This window comes from Magallana gigas, chromosome 3 (genome assembly GCF_963853765.1).
Source record: "Magallana gigas chromosome 3, xbMagGiga1.1, whole genome shotgun sequence".
Lineage (NCBI taxonomy): Eukaryota > Metazoa > Mollusca > Bivalvia > Ostreida > Ostreidae > Magallana > Magallana gigas.
This window is the reverse complement of record NC_088855.1, coordinates 7631934-7647500: the sequence shown is the minus strand read 5'-3', so window position 1 is coordinate 7647500 and position 15567 is coordinate 7631934. Positions and strand designations below refer to the sequence as shown.

The following is a 15567-nucleotide window of genomic DNA, read 5'->3' as shown; positions in this document are numbered from 1 at the left end:
AATTAGATCTGTTGGTTAATTTGTTGACCATCCAGCCTCCTTAAGGTGGGTCCCTACTCAGCATTTTTTTGGTCAAAGTGATGTTTTTTTTTCCCCTTGAAATCATTGACACCATATATAATTAAAAAATCCAAAAAAGTCATGTCTTAATTGTTTTGTTTTTTTTAACCAAAATCTTCAAAATATGTGTACCACCTGTTTCATAACATGTTTCGAGCCAATTTCCATTTTTTGCAGTTTTAAATACCGGAATATTTTTTAAGTAAAACAAGTTAAAATTTGTATTTTTAAATCAAGTTATATACACAATACAGTGGTTATTTTTTATTGTTATACTTTCATGTTAAATACTGAAATCTGATTGGTTTAGACGCAGTTCATAATCCGTTCTATTACCCTCAGCGTTAGCAACGCACTTAGCAACGGGTAACATTAAAAATTGTAACATGCGCAAAATTATGCGTGTACGGTTCGCCGTAGAATTCACGTTATTCCTATGTAAAAGCAGTTAAGTTTTCTTTAAAATTAAGACATTCAGTATAACAAAATAAATAGTGCCTGTTTGGGAGGATAACAGTTGAAATTGACACCCCTCGAAAACCATTGTCAACCTCCGCTTCGCGTCGGTTGACAATGGTTTTCTCGGGGTGTCAATTTCAACTGTTACCCTCCCAAACAGGCACTATTTATATATTAATGAACATATAAAAAGATTTTTGTATAGTATACCAAAAAACAAAATCTAATTATACTAAATTTGAAAGAGACCTACCTAAAGGTAAGCAAGAGGCCTACTGGAGCTACATCACTTATCTGAGCAACAATACTAAACTGAAATAACTCTGATCCATATAGCTTTAATAAAACAAATATGAAAATACCTGTACAATTTTGCAGATTTTTGAGACTCTAATTTAAATGAAGATTTTAAAAGATTTTTTTTTCAATATATTCCTAACAGCTGTACACCAGTATGTAAGCTTACACCAGAAAGAAGTCTTTCCTAAATTAACACCAGTAAGAAGTCTTCCCTAAGATTACACCAGTAAGAATTAATCCCAAAGCTAACACCAGTAAGAAGTCTTCCCTAAGATTACACCAGTAAGAATTAATCCCAAAGCTAACACCAGTAAGAAGTCTTCCCTATGCTTACAACAGTAAGAAGTCTTCCCTAAGCTTACACCAGTAAGCTTACACCAATAAGAAGTCTTCCCTAAGCTTACACCAGTAAGCTTACACCAATAAGAAGTCTTCCCTAAGCTTACACCAGTAAGAAGTCTTCCATAAGCCTACACCAGTAAGCTTACACCGGTAAGAAGTCTTCCCTATGCTTACACCAGTAAGAAGTCTTCCATAAGCTTGCACAAATAAGCTTACACCAGTGAGAAGTCTTCCCTAAGCTTACACCAGTAAGCTTACATCAGTAAGAAATCTTCCCCAAGCTTACACCAGTAAGCTTACACCAGTAAGAAGTCTTCCAAAAGCTTACACCAGTTAGAAGTATTCCCTAGGCTTACACCAGTATTAGCTTTCACAAGCTTACATCAGAAAGAAGTATTCCCTATACTTACACCAATAAGTAGTCTTCCCTAAGCTTACACCAGTAAGTAGTCTTTCCTAAGCTTACACCAGTAAGAAGTCTTTTTTTATATTCTTACACCAGTAAGAAGTCTTTCCTATGCCTATGCCAGTGAAAAATCTTCCCTAAGCTTACACCAGTAAGAAATCTTCCATAAGCCTACACCAGTAAGAAGTATTCCCTAGGCTTACACCAGTATTAGCTTTCACAAGCTTACATCAGAAAGAAGTATTCCCTATGCTTACACCAGTAAGTAGTCTTCCCTAAGCTTACACCAGTAAGAAGTCTTTCCTATGCTTATGCCAGTGAAAAATCTTCCCTAAACTTAAACCAGTAAGAAATCTTCCATAAGCCTTCACCAGTAAGAAGTCTTCCATAAGCCTACACCAGTAAGAAGTCTTTCCTATGCTTACACCAGTAAGAAGTCTTCCCCAAGCTTACACCAGTAAGCTTTCACAAGTAAGAAGTCTTTCCTATGCTTCACCAGTAAGAAGTATTCCCTATGCTTACACCAGTAAGAAGTCTTCCCCAAGCTTACACCAGTAGCTTTCACCAGTAAGAAGTCTTTCCTATGCTTACACCAGTTTGAAGTCTTTCCTATGCTTATGCCAATGAGAAATCTTCCCTAAGCTTACACCAGTAAGAAATTTTCCCCAGGCTTACACCTGTAAGAAGTCTTCCCTAAGATTACACCAGTAAGAATGATTCCCAAAGCTAACACCAATAAGAAGTCTTTCCTATGCTTACACCAGTAAGAAGTCTTACCTAAGCTTTCACCAGTTAGAAATCTTCCCCAGGCTTACACCAGTTAGAAGTCTTCTCTAAACTTACACCAGTAAGAAGTCTTCCCTGTGCTTACACCAGTTAGAAGTATTCCTTAAGCTTAAACTAGTATGAAGTCTATCCTATGCTAGTCTCTCCTAAACTTACATCTTGAAAAAGTCTATCTCACCCCTACATAGGAAATCCCCCTTTTGCTTTTACCAGTTAGAAGTCTATTTAAAACTTATACTAATAAGTTGTATATAGCCTATTTCATAAAGAATAAATACAATAATTAATAAGGCACTTCTAAAATATGAGACCAAAAGAACAAAAAGAAACTTCAAGATCAAAATTCTAATGTTGTAACCATATGCTTTTGCTCATATCATAAATGAATCACAACTGTGTGCAATCTACCTAAAGGCATAGAGGCATGTATGCCACCTGATAAACTATTGAGTGAGCACAATATCACACAATCAGAATCCTCATAAATTAATCACGCAGTTTAACTTTTAGCCAAAGTGCAGCTTGCATTGGCTGGTTGGATATTCAAGAGAAAAGAAAAACACAAAATGCTGGATTGAAATTGGTCTACAACTTGTTCTGAACTCCTTGAAAAACTGAAAAAACATTTCCTTGTCAAAGATTTGATGTTTTGTTCAAACCTTACAGTCAAATGCAACAGTCATGGTTATATACATGTTGATTCTTCACAGAATCAACAGTTATAGCTATCTGTCTCTTCGTAAAAGGTTGGTGCCATCTACTTTGTGGTATATTGTTTACCAAAACATATAGCCAAGGGCCAATTCATAAACTTTGTTCATAAACCTTATTGTTAAACTGTATACAGGGTTATTTTCACCTCGTGTTATTTTGCTCTTTAAAACTTGCAAACCGTTTCATTCAGTCTTGAATTCGCCCAGTTGCAGTTGTGTTTACAGAGATTTATTTGTAACATAGAATTTGTCCAGTCTTAAATTTTTCCTCCGACAATGAGGGCTAAACTAAAATGGGGGCAAATATTTCCCTGTATAAAATTCTGTATAACTGCATGTCAGAAAGAAATATAATTACAATTTCAATTATAAAATGTTTGAATGGACTATCAGAATTACAAGTTTTAAATCTAATTGAATTGTTAAATGAATGACAATATATGATAAAAAAAGATATTTGAGAATAATTTAAAAAATATATGAATTTGTTCCATATCTAAAGGTTTCAATGTTGGTTCCTACTATTTGGCAACTGCAAAAAGACTTCTTTTCTTCATTTCAAATTATATGGAGTGTATACTGTACATACATCTATAGAGAGACATAAATAATTCCATACTGGATGGCAAGGCAAACTGTTTAAGCTAAACTTACAGTGACAAATTCTCTTTTTAGTACTGAACCACCAGACAGACAAGGGAAGACAAACCTTGACATATTTACACATAATGGACCAGCAAACAAATTTAAACTAATTCAAGCCTTCAGGAATACATTCATAAAATACCAAGGACTCGGTACTGGACTGGTCAAAATAAAGCTGCTTGACATTCACTTGTCTTTTTACCAGCACACTATAATCTGAAGAAACAAAACCTACAATGACCGTTTACTTGATATTCATGCGGCCAAACTTACATTGACAAATTCACTTTATAATGGACAGTAAAGACAAGAGAACCTGTTTAAGCCAAACCTAGCTATATTGACACATTCACACCATACTGAATCAGCAGATTCCAAACCTACTTGGTGAAACAAAACCTACCTGACTGGTTCACCCAATACCAAATTCACAGGAAAGATTACCAAACAAGTGATACCTACAAGTACACCCTGTTTACAGGTAAATATTTGCCCCTGTTTTATTTTCGCCCCTTTCGCCCTCGTTGTCAGCAGGTGATTTTATGAATGGGCAAAATTCAATGTCTTAGATTATTTCTTTTTAAACATAACTTCGTCTGGGCAAATTCAAGATGCGGTGAAACCATTTGCAAGTGAAGCCGGGGGAAAATAAGACAGGGCAAAATTTACACAGGGCTAAAAATAACCCTGTATACAGTATTCAGTAAGAACTTCATTTAGTTTTAACAATTAAATTTGCTATTTTAAGGACAACTGTACATATTTTTTATACACTTTCATATTTTTTGGATACAAAAATATTACTGAAAAAGTTATCTAGCAAACATAAAAGGGCATATAAAATTTGGGGCAACAAAAATATGCAAAGGTGTCTGAAAAAAGCAACCAACGATTGCTATCTCTACAGATGAATAGGCTTGATCAGTACATTTGGTTTTCTCAATCCTAATGCCTGGAGCAGTTCATGAGAATCGGATGATATTGCTGGCACATGCATTCACATGCTAATGTAAGTAGATACGCCAATAAGGTGTTAGACCATTATGGTGCCTGCATTCAGTTCAGATATTTCCTTGTTCTATGATGTTGATCAAATGCATTGAAGCCTTTATATACCACCTTCAGCCACAGACTGGTTGTTCAGAGCGGCACTTGTCTCAAACAACAGTAAAATCATTGTACTTATATTGACTGACAGTTGTGATGGCATGTCAAACCTGCAGCTTTTTCTCTATTTGAGAGCCATAAACCAAGATTTGATAGATAAATCTTTAAAAAGGTCTCACTTTCTCTAGTAACAATCTATATGTGAATGATGATGGTGACTGTTGCCAGCTGTGACACTTTCATCATTTGATTTAGTTTAAAATGTATCACTGTTCCTGGGCAAAAGTTGCTGTGTTTGCGGGCATTTTGAATTGGTTAACAGATTTTTGAGACCCTTTGACTGAAGGAGACAATTTACAGAAACAGTCAAATTCAAAATGATACACTTCAACTTCTGCCCAGGAAGGTTCTAAAATACAACCTTATATAAGACTTTAGTATTTTGTTGTAGATGTTTTGAACGATTTGGTAAGCATTAGGATATGCCTGTCAGACATTTTTATTTCTTATCAAACAAGTTGTGTGTGTGCATTTCATAACAATTCTTTGAATTAAATTATAATGTGTTTATTTAAAGCTGTTTGAAAACAAATTAAAAGTCATAAAATGTAAATAATTCAATTATACATTATCAAGTTTCCTAGCTGAGCTCTTGCTTTATCCAAGTTCAATTCTATATCTAATTGTTCCCCCTTCTGAATATTTCAGCACGTTTTATTATTCCTTTGGGTTTACCCTTAACCATTTCTCTTCCATGTGGGTATTAAAAAAATATGTGGATGCTTGATATACCACACTAAAGATTTGATTTATTTATTATACATGCGGTTAAAAGCAAAACGCGTATCTAGTGAAAATAACTACTTTTACATTATTAGTTTGAGCTAATATTGTTTTACAGATTTACACATAGCATTGATAATTTGAACTGCTTTTCATAGACTTGGGCACTGTATTTTGCGAACAACTTTTATGTGCATGTTCTATTAATTTGAATCTGTAATTTTATGATGATATAAAACTATCAATAGTTAAAATATTCTTTGCAAAAATACCTGTTGGGTTACCTGAAACACTTGGCATATGAATAAGCTCCAGTTAATGTCCGATTTATCAAATTAAATTGGGACCCATCTGACAGATTGAATCGGCAAATATAAAACTATACCAAATATAATTGATTTTAGATTGGCAAAGTTAAGGGTAGTTCTGTCTTTATAAACTAGCTTCGGCATTAGTTTAAATTTCCCAAGAAATTACATTCAAACCTCGTTATCTCAAACAAGGTGGCACTGTGTAAAAACTTCGAGATATCCGAGTATTTGAGATATCGAGGGTAAAATGCTTAAAAAATAAGTGTTTGGGACTTACAAATCACTTTTACATATCCATTGTATTCGAGATATCAGTGTTCGATATATCGAAGTTCAACTTTATATACAATCACTTTTTGTAATCTGTCTTTATATAAAAGGCAAGTTTGTTTTTTACTTCTCACCATCTGAACTAAATTCTACAACCACTCCAAAAACCATGGATAAAGAGGTCATATTACACAACCATATTAAAATTTACTGTGGAATCATTAGAATTCGTGGTGGCTCAATTTTTCATGCCATTTGTGGGTAGCCCTCCCCCATGAATTTATATCTCCAATTAATTAAAAGAAATTTAGAGTTATCTTTCTTACTGAAACTGAGAACCGAAGCATTCCCATGAAAAAGCAAAAAACCCACAATCCACGAAAATATGCCTCAACAATTATAAATGATTCCAAGTATACAGTAGTGGTACATAAGCAAGTTTGCAAAATTGCTGACCTCCACATAGGTCATGTCATCACCTTAATTTTGGGAAAAAGGAACAACAAAGTAATAGTGACTTAGTAGACGTAGATGTACTTTGTAAAATATACTTTGGTACCAAACATTCTTTGAATTTTCCATTTTGATCGATGTACAGGCTTAAAATTCAAATTAAAGGGAGACTAATAAAATTGTCAACAGCTCTTTTTGGGTCACAAAAAATTCCAATTTCATTTTTTTGGTCTATGTTCCTGATAAATAAACACTTTTCATACATTTTAGATGATACTTTATGCATTCCAAAACGTGTTAATACCGTTTTCCTGTTTGTTTAGTTGGACCTAGAATTCATATTATCTTTTTTGAACAATCTATCAGCAATTTTTAAGTGATAAACATTTACTAGTGAAACTCTGAAATATTATTCCATCACCTTGCAATATCCTTTTGTATACATCTTCCCCTTCAAGTCATAATTTAAGCATTAAGGGTCTTCCGACTATTTTGAAACTTTACAAAACAGCTTGTTTGTGTATTCTGATCATCCTTCCAGTTTTAAACTTATAAACCCAGCATCTAACATCTATATTATGACTTGTTTTGTGCCTTCCCATTATTTTTCTCCAGTTAAATGCCATGTTTTATGCAGACAATAAGTGTTTATGAAAGGGAAATAAATCAAAAAATAAAATGGCAAGAGTAGAGTTTCAGACAAGTTATGAAATTCAGGTCCTCTAAGAAAATATTTTTTTCTTTCAAAATGTACCTAAGAGAAAAAACAGTAAATTAAGGCTGCCAATTTGCAAACTCACTTATGGCAAATGACTGCATGCATGTTGATGTATTTTTGAAGAGCAAAAATGTAGATTCAATATCTAGATGAATTTTTAACTCGTCAAAAATTCAGATTTATGACATCGCAATTATTTTCACACAAGCTTGCATTATGATAAATTTAAAACCCTAATTCTTTTATAATTCTGTATGATTTTATTTTCTCAAACTGTAATCATAGATATATTAAAAATTACCACTATATGAACTTGGTTGGTATGTGCATGATCAAATCCTCTGAAAAGCCCCTCAAAAATATACTTCTTTTGAAAAACGACTAATGTGCTAACATGTTATTCGTTTTTTAGCACTTAATTACCAAAAAGGCTTCACAGGATTTGAACATGCAACCAACCAAGTTTATGTCCTGATAAACTTTGTAACATTGTTATTTATTTCTGAAGTAACCAATGGGATTTAGGAAAGTGAAGTGAAGTAATGGAGACTCACCATAGTCCGCAGAGACATGGGGGTTGCCATGCTTCCATTTGAACAAATCTGAAAATAAATCAAATACATAATGAGCTTGTTAAGATATCATCATCTCATTGTAATACATGGTATAAATCTTTTGCCATCACTTATATGAAAAAGATTGAAAAATCATTAGAAAAAGTATCGAATTATGCAAAGAATTACTTATTTTAAGTTTGGCACTATATTTTTCATTTTTTTTATACATGGCGCAGCTTAAGAAAAACAACACTTTGTTTTAATGAAGTCATCATTACATAACTGCTTGCTGATGTAATATAAAGAATATAAGTTGTAAAGGAATACTTTATTAAGATGATAAATAATTATTATTATACTATCACACACTTGAAATCATGTATCTCCTCTTAGTTCATGATGGGCCCTAACATCACATCTTCTTTTTGAGACATTTAGAATGTTGTAATCTATAAAATTCATCGTGTTCTTTAAATTTTCAGCTCAGTTATTCTTGCAGTGTTGGTTTGGGTGTTCATAAAATTTCAATTAAACTGTATTTATGATTAATCATCAGTTTAAAAGTTAATAGCTAGTTAACAGCTAATAACAGAATCATATTTCAAATTATTTCCTTTTTTCAACCTTTCCAAACAAAGGAGTGAATTCACAGCAATATATTTCTAACCTGTAAAATTTTAAGGAAAAAATAGTAGAGTATATTAAGCTGTGGTAGCAGTCTTGTTTAAAGGTTTTTTAAAACATTTTTTTGACCTTTGTCTTCAAATGTGGATCCTATTAGATATGAAGATAAATAATAATGGAATAAAGGCTACGCTTGATGAATAATTAAGAGGCCGTAATTGATGGGTTATTTGAATCAAGGTTTTCTTATGGGCTTCATTAGAAAAAAAATACCATTACCTTTATCAGAGTGATGCAATTCTTCAACTTCAATAAAAAAAAAATGTGGTTTTTTTGGCGAACTTATTTATTAAGTTATTAATGTTGCAACTAGTTTTCATGACCCATGCATGTCTGAGTCTGTGTATAATGCATCGATCCGAGCATTAAACCTGCTGTTTCTGATACACAATGGAAAACAAAATTATGCTGCAGCAATATGAAAGAAAACGTGTCAATTTGGAATACATTTTAATTCAAATAACAATGATTATCCTTTTTATTTTTAAGAATTTTATTCGAAAACATTTGTTAAATTCATTTTTTCTGTTTTGTTAATTTTTAAAGTTACTAATTAATCTTTTCATCTATTCATTCTAAATATAAGTCAGTTATGCCGATTATTTACATAATTCTGTGAGAGAACCTAATTAACAAATTTTCTGCTAACTTTTCCGATCACTCATGATTATAAATGCATTGCACAATTTTTCTACCGGTGTTTTCATAATTAATACCTATAAAAAATCAGTAATTTGACTGAAAATTTTCACTTATATTTAAAAAAATTCAGAGATTACTTACAGTATATATTTTTCAGTCATTTTCACAGTATTTTTTTGGGGAGGGGCCGAGGGAAGTTATGAAAAATTATGACGTTTTCATTATTGATTTAATATTACTCATATCTTTTTCTCACACATTGCGTATCATTCTTAATCTTGTATGGCCAACACTATCCCACTCTCTGTTATGTATAAATTGTTTTGTGCACTAGCCTCCAGGATAAGACAAAGGAATGGAGTGAAACAAGTAGAAAAACTTAATAAAACATTGTTTTCTTCCAGAGTTGAATACTTAGCATTTTTCCTTAACATAAAATCCATAGATTAAATACAGAATTTCTTTTAAAAAATCAACAGCTCATGCAAAATTATCAAATGAAAATTTCTTGATCAGAGAGTTTATTATCAATCAAGAGAGACCATCTAAGTCCTTCAAATCATAATTTCTGAGACTGAGATGGGATGTAGAACCCTGACATCTCAAGTCTCCAATGTATTTTCTGAGTCTGAGATAGGATGTAGAACCCTGACATATCAGTTCTCCAATGTAATTTCGACTGAGATAAGATGTAGAACCCTGACATCTCAGTTCTCCAATGTATTTTCTGAGTCTGAGATAGGATATAGAACCCTGACATCTCAGATCCCCAATGTATTTTCTGAGACTGAGATAAGATGTAGAACCCTAACATCTCAGTTCTCCAATGTCTAATTTCTGAGACTTGGACAGGCTGACAGTAGAACCCTAACTTTAACAGACAATGATGTAGAGACTTGTGATGTAGAGACTCGTGATGTGAGCTCCTCACTGCCTGTCCTTGGAGATCTCAATCCATTCACTCCTTTCTTCGTGATTAAGGAATGCCAGAACCATTCCTAGCAAGCACCAAACAGGGAGCATTGAAAAAAAATTAATGTACTGAAGACTGCGAACTCGGATGTTTGTATTTTCTCAAGAAGAAGATCCTAGGTACTAGTATATTTAGGTCACATAAGACATGTCTTATATAGACCATGTACACAGAATGACTCTTTATTCAAGTAATTTTACCTTTTTCAGACTTTAAATGTGACTTCCTAGTTCCTAAAAACCACTTATACTCGTATCCATAAATCTTTGCATGCATGGTCTATCTTAACAACCTTTACCATTATATAACTACAACCTTCTAAAAACATGGTCCAAATAGGTTTTAATTGAACATCACATCTGTGAAGTATGTTTCATCATATTTCATTTTAAAATATTATTCCCAGTTTAAGAGAAAAACACCCTAATAATATAGTAGTTATATATAAAGCTGCAGAAGACATTGCCATCTCAAATTAGAACCTATTACGGTAAGTCATATACCTAAAATCTCCCAATTCCTAAAAATGTTTATTTTTAGTTTTACTTCACATATTCAGGGCTCAATGCAGGATTTTCCCTTAAAGCAGCTGTTATTAATGCATGTACATTGTTGATCATCGATCAACATTTTAAATAAAAAAACGCTTCACCTTTTATTTGCAAAAACTCATGTCTATAATCTTTTTTATATAGCTTTGACTCCCCCAACTCATTTGAATTTGATCCTACTGTTTACATATCCTATATGTATTTAGTTGACCAAGTTCTTTTAAATATGCAACATAGGAAAATAATTTTTCACTGCATTGGAAAATTCAAACCTTCTCTCTAACGACAGCTCTTATTACCATTGTTCCATAACAGGTTATGTTCACATGGCTGACATTTTTTCAATCACCTGCATTAAACCTCGGTTTTGTATAGATATAAATTGGTTCATGGTCTGTTTGCTTTCATGTTTTATGATATATACTGAGTATATATTTATATAAACAGTATTTTCAAGGACCCACCAGGTTTAATTTTGTAGCGTAAATATTCTTCTTGACATTAACTTATTTTTTTTATTAGCTAATTGACAAACTGACTTCCTATCATAGGTAAATTTTTCAAAATCGTCCTGAAGCTTACTACTTCCTGTAAAAAAATTATTTCTTTTTTTAATACAAATGTGTGCATTACAGTTTACATTACACTGAGAACAATTGCTTTCAATTTATATTTAAAAAATATGCTTAAAATACATAAAAATGTGGCTTTTATGGCATATAAATGATCAATATACAAGTTATTGGAGTTTATATGCTTCCTGAATAATTTTTCAAATTTGTATTTGAATGTGGAGAATTCTTTTAGAGGTCAGATTGAAAAAATAATAGAAAAAAAAATCACATTTATTTGCAGCCTAATGCTCAATTTATTTAAAATTATTGTCAATTTGTCATAAGGAATATGGGTTGTGTTTTACGTATAAAAATTGGGTTGTGTTTTACTAATGAAAATTTAATCACCATGATTTAGATTTTTGAATTGAACCCTATCATAAAAAAAATTCAAGCCATTGCAAATTAATTAATACATCAGGATTCTAATGATGTAGTGGTGCATTTCTTAATCTAATAGGTCAAGGAAATTAATGTTTAACATTTTTATGAAAAATATGATGTTTTGAAAAAATTAGAACCCGAAGAACTGAATATTACCAATGAGTCTACATTAAATGCATTTCCATATTCTATTACCTTAATTTCAAAGTTTATAACATCAATCATCAACTGATTAGTATTCAATTATTACACACAGCTTCCTATAAAGAATAAGAAAGGTACAGTATTCTAGTCTTTGGCAAAAACCATAACCAAAATGAATCCACAAGTCACGCGCAAGGTAAACAAACGAAAACCAGCGAGAGATGAATATTCAAATTTGCTTTAAAAACGAGGGGATTTTTTCCCCCGTAACGACTACTCATATCAATACAAGTGTTTCAACATTCTTGAAATGATAAAATATTTTTCTGATTTTCTGCAACAACTTAGATATAAAGTAGTATAAGTACGAGCCTACCTTTGTAGTACCACAAGGATTGATTCATGGTGACTGAGACTACAATGCATCAAAAAGCACTGACAGCCCACAGCCCGCCTTCAATTTTTATGGAAATATTGAAATTACCTATTTAAAATTCCATTTGCTGTGCTCTGCTTCATGTGTGCAGGCTGATGCATAAAGCATTTCTATAAAATCAATACAATTACACAAGCACTCCTGCACAACCTAAATTAGAAAAATTCAAATAAAAAAACCATGCACATAAAAACCGCGCGGCTTCTGTAACATCATATGATATCCATCAAATTCACTGCATATGAGAAAAAAAATTAACATAAATCTGCGATACCATAAATAAACCCCATCTGTTTCACAGAACTTAGATTTAGTCAGTTTTAATTGTGTAGCCCTTTACTTTTGTTCTAGTGTGGGAGCTTCATCATGCAGCATTATCTAGATTTTCAAACTGGACAATGCCTTGATTGCCTGATAGAGTTGTGTCTCTTGAGCCAGACAAACTGGTCATTACGTTGGCTCTCAGAGCATTCACGTTGTGTATTTCAGGTTAAAGGAACAGTCACCGAGTGGTTTACCGTGTAACCACTGACAATAACCATACAATCACATTAATTTTGGTTCTTCTGCATGCCTAACATCTGATGGAAAAAAAAAGCTCAGATGAATGTAGAGCAATCAGAATGAAAACATTCACCCCTTCAACTTATAATTAATCAGAGAGCAATAAGGATAAACTCTATGCCATTGGCATAAATAAAACAATGCATGCGAAGGTCACTATCAATGTCTATATAAATACACCTATTAACCCCACAAAAAACACCTGCCCCTTTGCCGATTTCTGCCTTCATTGTTTACATCTAAGCCCATTTACACCTGTTGTCTGCAAGTCAGAGAGTACGTTTGAAGGGTTAATTAAGAGTAGCCCCTACCCCTTGTACTTTTTAAGGTCAATAGAGCCAGAAACCAAAAAAATAACTCCCATTTTACCATATATCTTAATACAACATTGTTTATGCATGACCCTAACATTACATGATTTTTTGCTCCCAAAATTTTATGTTTAAGCATGTGCAAGTATATGTAAATTAATAAATGTATTAATGACAATTTTACACTCATTTAGAGATTTGCAACCTTGAGTGACCTTTCAATAGACTGTAACAATCATTCCAACACTTAAACCTATACATTAAATGCAACTCTTCAGAGTCTTCATTGATTTCTATTCTCCAAAATGCAATACTGCAGAAATACATATAGATGTAACTCAAATAGTGTTACATTGACCTTAAAAGACCATCCACTGTACTATCGTGATAATTAAGGACCTATTTTCTCTGGGCTGTGACAGCACCAGTGCCACAGTTCTGCTTCATATTGCAGGTCAAAAACCTTTTCTCGCATGAATGCAGATCTCATTTAAATACTGAAATGTTGCATCCAATCTGCATTACACAGCTTTTAATTTTATGCTAAATGTAGACAACAATCGTAAAACTTTCTGCTAACATTATGCAATTAAATTAATTTCACTCCATAAGCCATTCTCAAACAATATGGGTTTGTTAAGCTGTTTATAATGATGCCCAAAAGCATGTGACTATAATTATTAGAAACATCATAATTCATCAGAAGAAATCTATCTATCACGACCAAAAGGGCCTTGAACTTGACTAATGACCTTGAATTTTATTATTTATTCATCTTTGACATTTGAAGTTACCCTGTATGAAGTTTTACAGCCAACCATTTATAATGATCTTACTAAAAATGAATGTATAAGAACTGGATATATGCAGATGTGCAAAAGCTCCATGAATACCAGATAATCATCAATGCACCAAGCAACTAGGAACCCAATGTGATTGTGTGTCCTAGAACACACACAGATTGCCACAACCCTGTACATATGTTTACAATGCCACATGCATCTAAGGCTATTACATAATATACATAAATCAAGGGACTGAAGATACTGACAGCAGATAACTTGATCATATGCATGCAGTTTCATTTTGTTTTCCTAGATAAGCATTAGACACTGCACCATCTGCAGTGATCTATTCTAGATGCCACATTTATCAGCCATTTCCCAAACTAAACTGCTACAAACACAAATCTATAACATTTGAATATATATCATTGACATAGAATTAATGAAACAAGACTAACCAAAAATATCTGCCTGTTTAATTAATCAACAAATGCTTTGTAATTATTCATCAATGAATATTCTCATACAGGACAGAAGCAAGAAACACTGGAGACAAAGTTAACTAAACTCATCCAGTAAATTATACCAATACAATACCAGTTGTAAGGAACTCCTAAATTAAGAACAATATTTTTTTAATACAGATTTCACTCTCTAGAGATTCAATACAGGTTTTCACACCTACAGATAATTTCAGTTACTTCTCTGAAGATTTAAAACATGTTTTCACACAAACAGATAATTTAACTTACTCTCTGTAGATTTAATACATGTTTTTACACCTACAGATAAGCTAACCAGAGAGGCAAGAGATCCCTATAGTAGCTGAAGTGATTAAGGGCATTGGGTGTTTTTACTAGGGGCCAAAAAAGACAGCTATAGGTTCAAGCTTTTTAAACAAGTTAGGGCTTTCCTCTACTTGCACACGATTTTGTCACACAGGATCTCCAAACATTTTAAGTGCAGCAAGAAGTGTTCCCAAGAGGTTTAGAAGTAATGCCTTACTAAGATTTTGTACTGCCACTGCAATTGGCCGATCAATAATATTGCATAACGGCCCTGAATCTGCACCAAGGTCAAACCAAAATAATTATCTGGTGTTTTTTTTAATCATAAGCTCTGCAGATAATGTTTTGACCATTATTTTCCCATTTAGTTGCCTTTTATTTTGACCTTGTTAGAATTAACGATAGAGTGATGTACTTTCAGGTCTGAATAAAACTTTAGGACATAATAAACCTGGGGAGACAGAGGTTGTCAGAGAGACAGAATTATACGCGCTACAGAATCTATTTTGAATGGCCTGATGACAGGAAGTTGTGCCTTACAGCTAAAAACCACAATGAAACAGAATATTTTATCACAGTTTTTACATTACATGGATTTTCATGCATATTACATAACACTTGCTTCCCCCACTCTCCTCAAAGGCCATTTATAAATTTGTACAATTTTCTTTCCATTCAGAGCCAGTAACTGTACCACACCAATTAGAGCTATATGGCTTCTGAGAGAATCTGCTTGCAGTAACCGGAATATCGATACTGTGAGTTAATATTGCAGCACAAC

General features: G+C 32.9%; 1 protein-coding gene and 1 long non-coding RNA gene across 5 annotated transcripts in view; one reads left to right on the top strand and one right to left on the bottom strand.

The window, feature by feature from the left end:
• Positions 1-15567, bottom strand: part of LOC105328460 (zinc finger transcription factor lin-29) — a 136655-nt gene that overhangs the window by 18973 nt on the left and 102115 nt on the right. For 3 of the 4 annotated variants that reach the window (XM_066078314.1, XM_066078316.1, XM_066078318.1), the window contains one exon: positions 7908-7955. In XM_066078314.1, coding sequence (XP_065934386.1) covers positions 7908-7955 — 48 coding nt within the window. Of the gene's footprint in view, positions 1-7907; positions 7956-12278; positions 12389-15567 lie in introns of those variants that run through there. The other variant, XM_066078317.1, reaches the window with a different exon arrangement.
• Positions 1-15567, top strand: part of LOC109620686 (uncharacterized) — a 41653-nt gene that overhangs the window by 2164 nt on the left and 23922 nt on the right. The gene's annotated exons all lie outside the window — the stretch shown is intronic.